Source organism: Colletotrichum siamense (genome assembly GCF_013390195.1).
Source record: "Colletotrichum siamense strain Cg363 chromosome Unknown KSG_Cg363_contig10, whole genome shotgun sequence".
In the NCBI taxonomy this organism is placed as follows: Eukaryota; Fungi; Ascomycota; class Sordariomycetes; order Glomerellales; family Glomerellaceae; genus Colletotrichum; species Colletotrichum siamense.
Window position 1 is genome coordinate 2,992,883 of NW_023501023.1, and position 15,289 is coordinate 3,008,171.

At 51.4% G+C, this 15,289-nt stretch overlaps 6 protein-coding genes across 6 annotated transcripts; 3 read left to right on the forward strand and 3 right to left on the reverse strand.

The window, feature by feature from the left end:
* Window positions 1-179: 179 nt before the first annotated feature.
* dgoD-0 (D-galactonate dehydratase) lies at window positions 180-1,483 on the forward strand (the record flags this gene model as incomplete). Its single annotated transcript, XM_036646544.1, has 4 exons — window positions 180-355; window positions 408-517; window positions 568-679; window positions 736-1,483. The coding sequence occupies 4 exons, from the start codon at window positions 180-182 to the stop codon at window positions 1,481-1,483; spliced, it is 1,146 nt and encodes a 381-aa protein (XP_036488059.1).
* A 122-nt stretch (window positions 1,484-1,605) lies between these two features.
* CGCS363_v014696 (uncharacterized protein) lies at window positions 1,606-4,319 on the reverse strand (the record flags this gene model as incomplete). The annotated part of the gene is made up of 11 exons (XM_036646545.1): window positions 1,606-1,712; window positions 1,774-1,824; window positions 1,877-2,309; window positions 2,361-2,418; window positions 2,474-2,628; window positions 2,678-2,753; window positions 2,817-2,970; window positions 3,035-3,912; window positions 3,967-4,031; window positions 4,086-4,203; window positions 4,255-4,319. 11 exons carry the CDS (start codon window positions 4,317-4,319, stop codon window positions 1,606-1,608), a joined length of 2,160 nt encoding a protein of 719 aa, XP_036488444.1.
* A 669-nt stretch (window positions 4,320-4,988) lies between these two features.
* On the reverse strand, window positions 4,989-5,828 carry CGCS363_v014697 (uncharacterized protein; the record flags this gene model as incomplete). Its single annotated transcript, XM_036646546.1, has 1 exon — window positions 4,989-5,828. The coding sequence occupies one exon, from the start codon at window positions 5,826-5,828 to the stop codon at window positions 4,989-4,991; it is 840 nt and encodes a 279-aa protein (XP_036488194.1).
* A 1,778-nt stretch (window positions 5,829-7,606) lies between these two features.
* On the forward strand, window positions 7,607-8,122 carry CGCS363_v014698 (uncharacterized protein; the record flags this gene model as incomplete). Its single annotated transcript, XM_036646547.1, has 1 exon — window positions 7,607-8,122. One exon carries the CDS (start codon window positions 7,607-7,609, stop codon window positions 8,120-8,122), a length of 516 nt encoding a protein of 171 aa, XP_036488196.1.
* Window positions 8,123-9,091: 969 nt separating this feature from the next.
* Window positions 9,092-9,448, forward strand: CGCS363_v014699 (uncharacterized protein; the record flags this gene model as incomplete). The annotated part of the gene is made up of 1 exon (XM_036646548.1): window positions 9,092-9,448. The coding sequence occupies one exon, from the start codon at window positions 9,092-9,094 to the stop codon at window positions 9,446-9,448; it is 357 nt and encodes a 118-aa protein (XP_036488197.1).
* A 176-nt stretch (window positions 9,449-9,624) lies between these two features.
* On the reverse strand, window positions 9,625-13,347 carry CGCS363_v014700 (uncharacterized protein; the record flags this gene model as incomplete). The annotated part of the gene is made up of 6 exons (XM_036646549.1): window positions 9,625-9,645; window positions 9,711-9,897; window positions 9,973-11,408; window positions 12,834-12,911; window positions 12,996-13,153; window positions 13,206-13,347. The coding sequence occupies 6 exons, from the start codon at window positions 13,345-13,347 to the stop codon at window positions 9,625-9,627; spliced, it is 2,022 nt and encodes a 673-aa protein (XP_036488792.1).
* Window positions 13,348-15,289: the final 1,942 nt, after the last annotated feature.

The following is a 15,289-nucleotide window of genomic DNA, read 5'->3' on the forward strand; positions in this document are numbered from 1 at the left end:
GTCACATCTCCGCTTTGGTAGGGTAATAATAGTTCACGATTGCCTCAAGAGTGTGTTATTCTTGCAAGCACACCATTGACTCGGCATCTCCCACTCAGAACCTCAATTGCTCTCTCTGTAGTCTTTTGCAAGGGCAACCCCTCATTTCATACGTCACACCACCCCCACAAGAGTTCATCATGGGCAAGATCGCAAAGATGGAGTACTTCCGGGTGCCGCCTAGGTGGCTGTTCGTGAAGATCACGGACGAGGCGGGCAACGTCGGATGGGGCGAGGCGTCACTGGAGGGTCACACCCAGGCTGTTGAGGGATGTCTCGATGCTTGGTTCGAGAGGTATTCGGGCATGGAAGCTGAGTATGTCCATTGCATTCGACATCAAGACGTTCTTTATACTGACGCGATACAGTGACATTGAACACATCTGGCAAATGTCATGGAGGACGACTTTCTACCGCGGAGGCCCTGTCTTTATGAGTGCATTGGCTGGCATCGATATTGCGCTATGGGATTTGAAGGGTGAGTTCATTAGCCTCGGTCCATGAAACACCTTGCTGAGAGCCATTTAGCGAGAAAGCTGGGCCTACCTATCTGGCAGCTGCTCGGTGGAAAAGTCAGAGACAAGCTCAAGGTGTACGCCTGGATCGGCGGTGACAGGCCAAATGACGTCGGAGCTCAAGCGTGAGCAGCCCCCAAACGACTCACAATACGAGCCTTGCCACTGACATCTCACGCAGACAAGCAAGAAAGGATCAAGGCTTCAAGTGCGTCAAGATGAACGGCACTGAAGACCTCGGCTGGCTCGACTCCCCAAACGCCCTGGACGCCGCCGTCGAGCGCGTCAAGGCCGTGAAGGCCCTCGGCATGGACGCCGGTGTTGACTTCCACGGTCGTGTACACAAGCCCATGGCGAAGCAGCTTGCGAAGGCGCTGGAGCCGCACCGCCCCCTCTTCATCGAGGAGCCCCTTCTCTCAGAGCACTTGGGCGGTATCAAGGAAATCAGCGGCCTGACATCTATCCCCATCGCTCTCGGCGAGCGTCTGCACAGCCGTTGGGACGTGAAGCCGTTCTTGGAGGCGGGCTGTGTTGATATCCTGCAGCCTGATATCTCTCACGTTGGTGGCATTTCTGAGATGCGTCGCATTGCGGCAATGGCGGAGGCGTATGATGTTGCGTTGGCGCCTCATTGCCCACTTGGCCCCATCGCTCTGGCTGCCAATGCCCAGGTAGATTTCACGTCGCCGAACTTTGTAATTCAAGAGATGAGCTTGGGTATTCACTACAACAGCACCGGGCAGGATTTGACGAGCTACACAAAGAACCCAGAGGTCTGGAAGGTGACGGATGGATATATCGACCTTCTCACTGGGCCGGGCTTGGGCATTGAGATTGACGAGGATCAGGTTCGTCAGCTGTCTAAGGATGCTAAGGCATGGGTCAGCCCCGGATTCATCGGGCCTGGTGGTGAGATTAGAGAGTGGTAGATGCTCGTCATACCGCACCTAACTGGAACTGAAAATAGCACAAATGTAATACAACGCATCAAAATCACTTGACAAATCGAGGCGACTATTGAATTGTACTAGCTGTATCTTGGTTGATCGACTCAAGGCGCCTTCTGAAGCCCTTCATGCTTCACGATCCACCCGCCGTCTTTGGGGAAGCCGGGCGCATCACTTTCTGAACCTTGCCATCCAGCAACCATGTATGCGACTGCAGTATTCATCAGTATTCTACCATGCTCCTATTGGGGATTCCGTAAAATCAAACTGACCAGCGTACAGAAAGCCAGCATTGCCTGGCATAAAGGGCGGAGGGGTACCGCCTGCTCGCAGTTAGCAATGCTCAACAAGATCATCCATAAATGTTACACATACCGTCTCCTCCGCGTACAGCAAACCCAGCATCATCAAACGTCCAATAGCTGTACGCCGTCAAATGATAAATAGCCCGTTCTGGGTTACCAATCCGCGCAGAGTTGATCGCCAGCACGGGCCGTCCCCATCCGCGAATCTTCTGGTCCGTCCAGACTTCCCAGACCTTATCTGCCGTTCTCAGAGCCACCTCGGGGTCCACAGCAGGCGTGTCTGGCAATACGCCCTGTATCATGATGAGGCTGCGCGGGTCGCCGTTGAGAGCTGGGTCCTCCCACCAAGAACTGTTCAGGCCTTCATAGACAGCGTAGAGTCCGTCGATCTGAGGGGGAGGGGCGAGTTTCTCCGCGACGGTGGTCCATTTGTCTGGGACGGGTTGACCGAGTCTTTTCTTCCATTCCCGGGCGGTGTCTAGGCCGTATCTCCAGTAGGCGATCTACACGCAGGTGAGCTTTGGTACTCTCTTAAGGTGGCGAGATGCATTCACCTCGTAAGCCAGGTTCAAAGTTTCTGAGGGAGGTGTATTCTCCGTTACGCCGTATGAGCTGCAATGCATGTCGTCAGTCCATCAACCGGGGATTTATATGATCTCAGACTTACGGTGGGCCGAGATCGTAATGGCCTGAGGTCTCGTTGAACCATGCGTATGACGCCATGTAGTCAGCGGCAGCCGTGATTACCTCGTCCCATCGCTTGAGCGTTTCGTCGGTTGGCGAGGACTGGTATGCTAACTCTGCCAAATACATGGTATGGGGCTATCAAGGTCAGCGTGGAAGCCTTTTGCACAATATTCTGGCTACTCACTTGCTGCCAAAGTAGCAAGCCATTAATCCCACCTGGAGAGCTAACGCCAGTCTCGAGCTCCGTCATCTTCGGCCACCTAGGAACTCTTTTGTGAGTTTAAAGTTCTTGTAATTGTGAACTGCTCATGGAGGCAACTGACCTGGCTCCTTCCCACCCCATAGCTTTAGCCCTTGCAAAAGAAGAAGGCAAAAGCGTCTCATAGAGCTGAGGAAAGATGTTGTCGAAGTACTTCTTCCGACCCCATGTCACCCAATGCGCGTTGTGCCATACAACCATTTCCATATGAAACTTTCCTGGGTTATGTCAATGATGTACTCATCATTTTGGATTCAGGGGCGTCACGTCATTTCAACTTACCATACCACCCATTATTCATCAGCCCACTCTCCTGGGGCGACTGTCCCGAAGCTGCACTGTTGACGCGGACGTGATACTGTGACAAGATGATGCGTCTTTGCAACTCTGTAGCATTAGGGTTCGACGAAAGAGTGAGGTCAACAAAGCCGCCCTCGCTCCAGTATTCGTGCCAACCAGCCCGATTTCGTTCCTGCACTATTGACGGAATCTCGGGATCTTGACGGTCTGGTGAAAAATGCGCCGTAAAGAGAACGGAGTTCGCCGAGCTGTTGGACGCCAAGGTGTATCGATGAGCAGTAATCTTTTCAGAACCTTCCGGCTCGTCTCTCGACAAGTGGAGGGAGGAATTGGTGGGCCAGCGCAGATTGACGTAGTAGCTGGTCTCTTGCAGCTCGTGGTAGATGTGTGCCAAGTCGGGCCTTCCACAGCTGTTCACGATGCGAGTCGTGTGGTTCAGCGGGAAGTCGTAGACACCGGCGAAAACTTCGTATTTGTACTTGGTTGAGTGAATCGGCGGGTAGGGGAAATCAAGCTCGACCTTGAGGTCTCCCGAGGCCATAAGACTAGAATCGATCTGGAATGTCACGGCATCGGTGTCGAAGTCGCCTTGTGTGATCACTTTCACTGCCTCGCCGCCGACTCTGAATGTAGACGTAATGGTTCCACTCCACAGCTCTAGCTGCTGCCTCGGCTCAGCGATTTTGTCCGGCGAAAGAGTAGCGCCTTTGTACTTCAGACCAATGCGCCCCAGGTTGATTCGATTCGGGTTGCCTATGAGCCATTGAGATACTGCGGGAAGATTGGGGTCGGGGATGTCGTATGAGACGTTTCGTCCGTGTGTTAGTCGGGGCACGCCGGTGTAGTCGCTCAGCTTCTCCCTGCGGTCTCGATCAGCACACAGATGCACGGAAGATGTGTCATCTTCGCCCTACCCATTGGTTGGCAACGAGTCGTTATGCCATGCCCAGCTCGATAAAGTGTTGAAGGGCAGAAACGTCTATGGTCTATATTAGAGGTACCACGTGGTCAAGCGCCGGGATGCAGCGCTCACCTGCATGCCCGTGTTGTCGACGTTGAAAGCAAAGTTACCATTGCCGACCTGCAATGGTGTAGTCTCGTTGTCAATTAGGCTGGTTCGGACGACATTGAATTGGGAGACTATTCTTTGTCTTTGGCCCTGTTAGAATATTGCGTCTCGTCGCCAAGAATATGAAACGTACCTGTCGATGCTGCCTAGGGCCAGAGCCGGCAGCAGGGCGACCCAGGCTAACGTCGTGAATGCCATCGTGAGCATGCCTAGGTCAGAAGCAAACAGTCGGATCCGCTCCAAGGACACCTCTTTTACCGACAGAATGCCCTTCCTTGCCTACGGTTTTGTAGCAACTCACCCGGAAGAATTTCTCGTCGGGATTCCTCCACACGGATGATGATCCGGGAGAAACGGAACCCAGCCCCTCTTGTTTCCCGACAACTTGGTTCATTACGTCCATCACGCTTCCAATTAGCCCGACGCCATCCTGAAGGAGCACGAAAATAGGAAGCTGTTGGCCTGTTCTGAGGGGAGATCAGCGCGGGGTAACTGCACAGGAGAACCAGGTACCCCAACGATGGGACTCCGCCCCTGAAGCTTCTTGTATTTAGGCTATGCGGGGCTACCTTAGCTTGCCGATCGCGACACTTTGGTTGACTTGAGTTCGGAAACACCGTCACAACACGAAACACTATACAGCAATTCACAGCTCAGTCCAACGCCTCCGCTGTAGTATAATGAATGAGACTTAGCGTCGTGACCTTCGTGAGTATATATAAAGTTCTCTGAGTTTAAGAAACTCAGGCGGTCATATCATCAACCTAGCTGGGCCAGCAGTGAGTCAGTGTCCGAATATTAAGTTGATATTACTCTGTATGTTCAGTATTAATTACCATTCAAAATATACAATCAAACTGCGTAACCCTAGGATTCGTAATAATCTGCAACTTCGGGCGCAAACGGAATATGGTACCGTCGAGCACGCCTGGGACGCAGCTCGGGAAGTCCCTCGTAGCTATCCGAATAAAGTCCATCTTCGTAGGGAGAGTGCAATTCCTCACCCACAAGGTGGTACGGCCTGCGTCGGCTGCGTGACCGAGGGGTACGAGCCCTCTGATTCATGAAGTACCTCTCATGCTGGCGGCCGCGAGGAGGCTGACTGTGAGTGCGTCCGAAGTGTTGCCGTGCCTCGGGGAAACGAGCATCTGGAAATGTAGGGTGATCCATGATCAGCTCGGGCCTGCGCTGGTATGGCACTGTTCTCGCTTCCAACGAATCGACTTGAGCTTGGAGCGATTCCAATTGTTTATGACGCTCGTCCTCGGTATCACCTTTCGAAGATTGAAGTTCCAGCCCTCGAGTTCGACTGATCAACTCGGTAATTTGTTGCAAAGTCAATTCTGACTGCTCCAGAGCCCGGCCCCTCTCCAATGAGTCCCAGAGGTCCTGGGTGATTGCTACAGGCGTTTTTGATCGGCGATACTCCAGCGGAATGGCTCTTCGATGTGGCTCTGGATCCATGTCCAGATCTCTCAAACGGTCCCGACGTCGCACCATGACATCCCTGACACTATCTTCCAACAATCTGCCAAACTCATCTCGCACGATTGCCGCGTTCTTCGCCATGGCATCCTGCTGTGCTACGGCCGCTGCTCGCTCCTTCCTTCTCCTCGCTTTCTTGAACTTTTCATGCTCCTTGTCATTGAGCAAGTCTCGCACCTGTTGTTGAACCAGTCCTATGCCGCAGTCAACGCATGGAGGCATGTCTTCAATTTGTGGTTGGCGTGGTTTCGGTCGAAACACAGGGACGAAGTTAGGTTCTTGGAAACCTTGGCCATATCTCGGAGGACCCTGGTGGACGTAAGGGGCTTGTGGCAGCGGATGAGGATATGGATATGGCGGCGGGGCAGGTGGCTGGTTGACTGGGACGTTGAGCACGAAGTGGGCGGGGGGGACGCCGTTCCACCAGCCTGGTGCAACATTCAGATGCGGAACAGGCCGATATCCAGGTTGGTAGAAAGGTGGTAACCATGCCCCGTTCATATTCCTGCCTGTTCGGGGTTGTTGCGGAGGTGCTGCAGGATATGGATGTGGTTGTGATGTCGCCAGTGGACGCATTTTGGGTGGTGGGTTTGGTTTCGCTTCCGGCGGTGGTGGCGGTGGTGGCGGTGGTGGCGGTGGTGGTGGTGGATGGGAGTATAAATACTCTGCCATGTGATCGGGCAACTGATACCCACCCGGACCTATGTAGGAAATATCGGGATACTTTCGATTTTTTCGGTGGATTCTATACGCGCCGTTGTTCTCGGGGCGCTTATTCGAGGGATTCGATGAATCCCCTGGACGCTTCCGTGACTTATGTTGTCGTGTCTCATTCCACTCATCTTCTCGCGGGCCCTTCCCCTCTCCACTCTTCTCGGACTTTCCGGGCTTCATGTATATCGTAGTTGGCTCCTTCAGTTTGTCCTGAGGCTGGCGTCAACGGGTCGGAGTGTCCTCTGTATATCGGGCCAAGCTTGTTTGACGACCGCGAATGTAGCACGAAGGATGCCTAGATACCGAATACGCCGGCAATATGATTGCGAGTGAGTAAGGAAAAGTGCAGAATTGGAGAACGAAAATATAGTACCGTACTGCTTCCCTCGATTTCGATGGTTCGCCTGGAATGGCAGACCAGGCTGTGAGGCAACCGTTTGCTGGGATGCCTAGCCAGACGTCAGTCACCCCTCTTTGGTTAGTCTGCCCTCAACGGGGCTCTGTGCATGCGTCTTCCAACTTTGTCCTGGACCCGCGCTGATAAAGATAAGCCAGTTTGTGCTGGGGAACGTTGCAAATTAGGAGACGGGTTATCTGGCTACGTAAAGCAGCAAGCACACCAGCGCATAGACTGCACTGGAGAAGCTGGATATGAGCAGCCCTACGATCTCGATGAATCTACAGCGGGAGATACGAATCACAGGCCCCTACGTATTTTGCCATGGGTGAAGGGACTTTGAACACATACGCCACGATTTCTAAAACGTTGGCTCGCATTGAAGCCGGGTACTCCTCCCGAGTTGAACATGAGGTACCAACAAAAGTGGTGTGATTGCGTGCTTTTCTCTACCCCGCATCATTTTTCATATGCATGTCAGATTCCCAGTCTGACATTGCACCTGTGATTTATTTCCAATGCAGGATGGCTCGCATAGCCTCTATTCTGCACGGTCAACATGCAGTCAATGAGCCAATGATGTTGATGCACGTTATTTATCACCTCACTCGGCCTTGGAGGTTTGTGCTTCGAGAGCCTGATGGTGATGACCATGATACCAATGATACGCGCATCATGCATAGGCCACGGGTTTACTGCTTGATTACGAACACACGACTGGCAGCTGAACGCTGCGACTTAACTACACCTAGGAAGCGCCATGCATCTCACCTGGCAGCTGCAGACGGTTTGCATACGATTGCTACCTTTTCTTCTTTCTGACAAGAGTTGTCGTCAAGTTTCTAGCCGCAAAGCGTTCACGTCACTAGGACACGCACTGCATCTCAAAATGGAAGCCTCCAGTACGGCTGCATCAACCATCGCCTTATTCGAGAAGCTCGAAAAGCTCTTCCAGATAATCAAGGACATTAACAATCTTCCAAACGCTATCCACAGAGTGGGAGATTCTTTCCCAATAGTCTTGGATGTTGTCAAGGTTGTCCGAGATGAACCCAACACGAAGTTGCCGGGGTATGTGAACGCATTTCTCGAACTTTGCAACAACCAGGCGAAGCGAATTGGATACATCTTCAACGCAATCAGGAAAGCAATGAAGCAGAGAAGTGAGGATAGAAACTGGTCGACATTCGTTGATTTCTACCGCGAGAAGGTCCGCGAGGCGGGCAAAGTGGAAGCCCTGATGGAGTCGATCTTGCAGAAACTGAGGAACTTGGCCGTTACTCAAATTTTCAAATCACTCGACGAGGCAAAACCAGCGATTGACAAAATGACTGGAGCCATCAAGGCTCTTAAGGATGCGGAACCGCCGTTGCCGGACTCGGACTTCAACGAGAGCGCGGCCTAGCAGTCGATTTCGTCAATCGGAAGGGAATATTGTCAATCGGATCTCACCCCCGGAATACTGTGGAAAGCTCGTCTACATCCAGTGGGTCCGGAGCAATACATTCTGGTACGGGCTTTGCGAACTGGAATGGAATCGAAATTTGCTGGTTCTTTGTAGGGGCTTGTGAATCATTTCTATCATTTAACGATCTCAAGTTCGTCTCAAATCTGTGACCTCTCAGCTTCTTGGACAGGAATCTTGACACTTCACCCGCCGGCAGTCCGATTTTGACCATCTCGATTTTCTCAAGTGCACTTTGGAGCCGCTTGAGTTTGAGAAGGTGCAAGGAGGGAAACCTCGCATCGCCAAATGAGCCCAGGGTAACGGAGGGTGGTCTTTGGAGACGCGAGATTCCAACAGACGGGAAGGTGTGAAAGCAAGAACACTATGGTGCTACAAAGATGAAATTAAAGTCCCTGCTGATAATGTACTTCAGACAGAGACTGCCTAGTTTTCCTGTGTCTGCGCGGCTATGTTTCGTGCATACTGATTGCTCCTACCAGTAACGACGACGACGATGACGACGAAGATGGCGATAATAACGACAATAACGATAGCAATTATGATAGGCACGACGACGAGGGTTAAGCAGAGTACAGCCACATGAGAATTAGTCGCTCAATTACAAGTAAAAAGGCGGTCTCTTAGGAAGATAAGCATCGTTATGCCACGTCAGCTATGGTTTCTCCCTTCCGCAGGCCCCAGGTATCTTTCTTCCCTTCTAACTTTTTTCTTCGCAGTTTGCCGCCTGGAGGCGCACCTTGTTGACTGCCGTATGACTCTCACGGGGAAATATTCGAGGGCCAGGATGGCCTGGGCTAGAGAAACCTCTATGGCCACCTATGGGGGTATATGAAGAGAGCGCGAATCGCCTCGATTACAGGGGGCAGGCATCTCCCTCTTCACGCTGCCACAACCCATTACACCAAAATGCCGAAGCAATACTACATTCACTACCTCTGTGACCGCCTCAAGAGCGGTGACAGCCTCACCCAGCTCATCAGAGAAAAAGAGCATGATGTCTGCAAGTTTCGAAGCAAACGCCCTTTCCCTCAGAACCGCAACAAATTCGAAGAAGCATTGTTCTTCTGTCGCCTACTGGCATATGTCATCCTCCGCCGATACGGCCGTAATGATCCATCTCTTCTCAAAATATTCAACGAGTTCGAAGACATCGCCAAAGCATTCGAAAACAACGAGATGACCGACGACCAGTATCGCGAAGTAAACCGGTTGAACCATCCAAAGCAAGACAGCCTGTTGGCGGAACTCAAGGCAGCACTGTAGCTCGATGGAGCAGTAGTTGATGAGGGTGGTTAGACATGTAGGGGGTGGTTGGAGTAAGGGGGACCTCTCATGTATCCCTGGTCATACAAAAATTCACAAAAGAATTCTTCACAAAATGGCCCCAGGTATCTCTCCAGCCACCATTGCCATAATCGCCTAAAGTCGATCTCCTTGTTCTACGCCGACCACCAAGTCTTCTGGGAATCTGTGACTCCCAAGAGTCAGTAGCTGGACTAGCATGAGGCTCGCTCGAATGACTAACACCCTCATCTAGCCATGTCTTTCTGGTCACACGCCTCGTGATAGCCTCCCATTTATACGCGTATAAATACGCCGAACACAACACCAATAGCGTAATCGGTGCAGCTATTACCCAGTACATCCATGAGCTCTGAGGCATGTCGCGAATATCCACAGTGTTCATTCCAAAGAAGCTCGTGACGAATGACCTAGGGAGCACGTAAGTCTTTGTTCAGCCCGTGGCTCATGCTAAGTAAAGCAACTCATGCGTTCAGAAGACTTACAGGGGTAGGAAAAATAATGTGACCAAGGTAAAAACTCGAATGGCATTCCCATGTCCCTCGTCTAGGACCTCAATGCTCTCCTTTACTCTGGCCCGCAGATCGGCAGCTCGGTGCAGCATAGCGAGCAGCTCGTCATGCTCACGCTGTCTTTCCGCCTTGGCTCGCTCAATCACTTTTCGTTCCAGTGAAAACCGTGCTCTTCTCTCTCGATTCACGACTTGGAAGGACGTGGGATCTGAGACGCGTTTACTGTTGTCAAGACAATGCCACTGAGTTACGTTGAGGTCTTTGAGAGCCTGGAGTTCCTCTTCGAGTGCGCGAATAGCCAGGAATGCTCGGCGTTTTGGACGTAGACTTGCGTTGAAGTCGAGAGCACGCGCATGAGCTGCGTAGAGGGCTATGAGATCCAAGGATGTCGTGGGCACCGCTACTTTGTGCCCCGGCTTTTGGGATGCAGCATCGAGAACACCTAGGTCTTCCGTCCACGTAACGGCCCTCCTTCTTGTTCCTCTGCGTAGCTCTCCGCCGATCCCAGAAAAGCTCAGGGGTACCTTGGATGACCCAGCGCCGATACGAAAGGCGCCTCTCTGTACGTTGGCCATGGCCATCGCGACAATGTACTCGGCTCCGACAGCACCGAGTCGAACGCTGCTTGTGTTTTCGGCCGTAATACCGAGGATGAGGTCCTCTCTTGCGCTTTCGATATGCGCAATCACCTCGTTAAGGGTGGATACATAGCGAGTCTTCGCCTTGTTCACACGGTTGTTTCGATGACCTTTGAAGTTTTTCTCTCTCGATGTCAGTAAAACAATTCCAGCCTGGACGGAAAACAACGCTACGATGTTCTCAAAAGCAAGGAGAAGACTGGTAGGCAAAGCTGGCGCCTCAGTCTGGTCGATGCTCCTCTTCTGCTCCTGGGCTTTTTGGTCGCCATCCTCGCGAGATGTACCTGGATAACCGTTGGTCGTCTCACGTGTCTCATTTTGGGTGCCAGGAATCCCGTCTCTGTCGTTTCCAGTACCTCGGCTACCAACACGCTCATTAAATCCCTCTTCTGGTCGGTTTCCTGGTCTCGCAATAAAGAGATGCAGCTCTCTTGACACGTCGAGAATTCTTTCAAGATCCTCTTTGAAGACCATCAAACCTTCGATCAACGTATTAAACAGACGGTCCTTCTCCGCCGTCCTTGCATTCTGGAGCCACACGATACATGGGTCCTCGTGAGGTGTGGCGGGCACTAGGTGGTCCGACGACTGAGTATGAGCACGACAAGCGTGAAGGTGCTCAAGAGCTCCGACGAGATCGTACTCTCTCTTGCTATCGCATGCATCGCATGTCTTGAATACAGGGTTCTTAGCATGGTCGTAGCAAGATCCTTGAATAATCCAGGACTGCTCGCCCTCGACGGCAGTCTTGAGTGCCGCGAATCGAATGTGCTAAATACAGTGTCAACAGAAGCCAAGGAGTCCTAGCATTGATTACGATTCGAGGGGTAGTATAAAGTGGTTTTCAGCGACTTACTCTGAAGATCAAGTCCAATGCACCCCAAAATCGATCTATGACACCTTTGATGTCTGCATAGAACCCCGCTCCGTCATCCTTAAGTGGCAAAAACAGACTTAAGATCGTCTTAGAAATTGTAAACACGTCCCGGATTAAATCATTCGTCTGCTCCGTGGTATTGGCGTATAGACCCTCTTGTTTCTTTGGAGAGCCATCTGTCGAACGGGATGAAGCAGGACTCTTCTGGGACGCTGACCCTTTCTTCGACTCTTCGGTAGAATTTTCTTTTGTAACATTGAGTGTCACAGACTCCGATCCCAGGACACTCAAAATATCGTGGCGGTCGCAGATGTCTTCGAGAGAGCACTCGTAACCGCTTTTATAAACCCTGCCGTAAAGAATACTCTCTCGGAGAGACCCGTCAATTTTACGGAGAAGACGGACCATTGTACTCATGCTGCCCTCTTCATTCTGCTCTCCTCCCCTCCCTTGTGTGACCTTCCACATCAAGAATGGGGTTGCAGGTGTGTCAAATGGCTTGGGCGGCTCCCTCCTGATGGACCTCTCACGGCTTGGAGTTCGCACAAACCTGCTACGCGAAGCGATTGACGACGGTTTTGGTGAAGATATTTCGTCGTTACTCCCGCTCTCTGAAGAGCTGAGGTGATATGTTCGACTTGTTTTCTTTCTGATGAATCCACCGTTGACGATTTTGGCGGGCTTGATGTTTTCAGCTGCTTTCTCGTGTGCCGCGGTCTTTGACGAGGAATCAAAGCGATGCTTGAAGTCGTAAAGGCGCTGACGAGAGTCCGCATTAGATCTGGAGTTTTCGGTGAGAATTTAGGGAAAATATGGTTTATTTTAGATCGTCATATCACTTGCCTGTCAACAACGATCGTGCTCGTTGACGGTGGTGGTATTGATCCCGATCCTGAACTTGAGAACGACTCTGACCTACGCCGTTTTATGGTTCGTGGGGCAGGTTCGGATAGTGCATGCGTGGAGCGGGCTTTTTTGCGATGCCTTTCAAACCCGTAATGAGGACCTGCGTACGTGTGAGGTGTTCCCGGTCTTCGGATAAGTGCGCCTCTTGACACATGTGCATCAGAAGCCGGGGCCTGTGGTGTGTACGAATAACGTTGGATCTGCATCCTGGACGTAGATAAATCGTCATAATAATTCTTGACTCTTTGGGGTCTCTCATAATTTTGCGAAGGTGAACGTGGAGGTGGCGGCGGTGCAAAGTATTCGGAGCCAAGGAGATGATGTCTAGGAGCTTTCCGCCATAAGCTCAAGCGAATGTCATCGAAAGTGATCAGAGCTTCCTTTAACATAGTCGCCCAGATCTCCGAGTTTACATGAACGGCATTATGCGTATCTTCGACGATGTCGAAATCTTCGATTGATGTGAGGTTTGTGATACGGGCAATAATCTCCTACGAAGATTGTGTCAGGTTGAGAAGCACACGTTCGTTGCTGAAATATTGCAGCTTGATATTGTGGTCTGCCATTGAACTTACAGCAAAACTAAAGTCGTGCTTGATATAGGAGTAGTACTCCTTGCCATGGAAGTCTGTGATTCTCACGGTCACAAGCGGTCTGGAGTTGCTCTCGTCGATAATAATGTTATCTTTGCAGATGGCAGACAGCGGCACTTCACCCCATGTCAATAGTACCTCTGGACTTCGGCGTAAGCTTCGGTGTTCGAGTACAGGCGCAACAGAACTCACCTGGCCCGATGAGAAGGCTCTTCATTCTGGCAACGTGAAGAATTTCCTTGCCAAGCCACTTCTGTGTTTCGGAAAGCACCTGCATTTTGTCTCTAGCGTCGCCCACATCATAACCGTAGTGAGCACTTAGAAGACTCTCCATGTTATCATGGTCCATCTTCCTCTGACCTTCGCGAAAGACGAGATAAGGAGTAGAGTAGTAGGTAACCGAATTTCGGAGGAGTGGATTGCCAGAGGGAACCCCGTCAACACGAGCAACATTGGTCCTAGCCCCTTGGCCGTTTAGGGTCGCACTGCGACTGAAGTCTTGGTGGTGAGGGGAGACACGTTCAAGAAGACCCAGCGCAAGAGATTGGTATCCTGTGTGAAGAAATGGACAGCAGATGACGAGACTCTGTTTCCATCGGTCAACCTTTCTTCTTTTATAGTTTCAATATAGAGAATATGCACCCTTATGACTTTAACGATGTCTGAAGCGTGCCGCACATGCCTGTCGAGAAGTCAGTCTTGCTCTGAACCCCGCCACGAGAAGTACCTACAGCCAGTAGATTTGACGCGGCGCAGGCTTCGCATGATCGAGAGCATCCTTCTGACAATATAGTGTCACCACGCTTTTTGCCTTCTCATCTGTGAAACTCTCTGCTGCGTTAATGACAACAAGTTCGGTATCAATACCATCGCCGAAGCTTGCACGTTTCCTGAACCAAGCTTGGAGCATGCTGCCCGCATTTCCGTTAGATCGTCTGGCGTCTTCTATGAACCTTTCGTCTTTCAGGTCATATGATAAGGTCTCGGCGAGTTGTGCGTCGTTGTCATCTCTGTCAGCGGATATCGGGGGCACATAGCCGCGTCTATGAATTCGATCGCGACTGCGGCTGCGACTGTTACTGATATATTTTGCCGGACTTGGGCTTTCTCTTCGGCTACGGCTGAAGTGGATACTACCGATATTCCGTGAATCGCTAGAATAGGCGGTGTCGGATGTTCTGCGATCTTTTCGTCGTTTCATTTGCTCTTGGCGTCTCCTCAATTCTGCCAGCTCTCGGGGCGGCGGCATCGGTATTTCGTCATCCTCTTCCCACTCCCACTTTGGATGATATCGGTCATCACTTGCATCCCGACGACTAGTTTCAACACCAGACGAGCTGGAATCGCTGTGATAATTTGGGATACCATCAGCGTCATCCCATCTATTTGACCCTGCGCTAGGACGAGGTCTGGGGCCTCCGGATATTGGTGGCTCTGGTCGAAAGGTGACATTTCGTCGAAAGCGGACACGCAGCGGCTCACTTTCACTTGACTCGTTGCATGACTCCATTGACCGATGAGACGCATGCTTGGAAGAACCGTCGTATGACTCCGGTCCTTTATCAGATGTTGAGAATTGTGCCAGATCTTCGTCGTCCTCAGCGTCTTGGACATATGCGACGCGCGAACGGAAATAAGAAGGTCTACTTGTCTGCGAGTCGGTCAATTTCCACAACAGAAGTTCAAAGATGGAGGTCCAGGAAGGGAAACCTACTTTTTCAACATTGCCAGTATTGGCGTTTTCTATTGCAGTTGAGAATTTCGGCTCTTCCGCGTCTGATTCTTCACTACTGTGATCCGGACCATTGTGGTCATCATGCGATAGCGTTTGTTTGATCTCGTCATCTTCGCCGTCTTCCAATTGCAGCACGTAAGGGGATGTGGCCTCAATTGAGTGATCATCGCCGCTGTCAGATCGTTCCGTGTCTTCTTTCGACAGACTGGCGTGGTCATTGTCGGAATCTGGGGCTAGAGTCGCCGCATTGAAATCGTTCGTGTTGGGACTTTGACCTTCATGTGTGTTGCGTGGCTCCATGTTCATGCCCACACATTGCGTGAAAGTCCCAAAAACGCAAGAAAAGGATGCAGAAGAGTTTTGCGAAATCAGGCTGACCAGATTTCACAAGACCCGTTTACATGTCCAGGGATCTCGTCCTCTTCGGTGCTAGCTGCTTATGTCGCCTTAGATAAGCACCAACCACCCCGGTCCCCTCAGCCAATTGAATGTGGCTCATCGTCGACCCTGCATAAGCTGAATGGTAAGGTAGTCTCCAGCT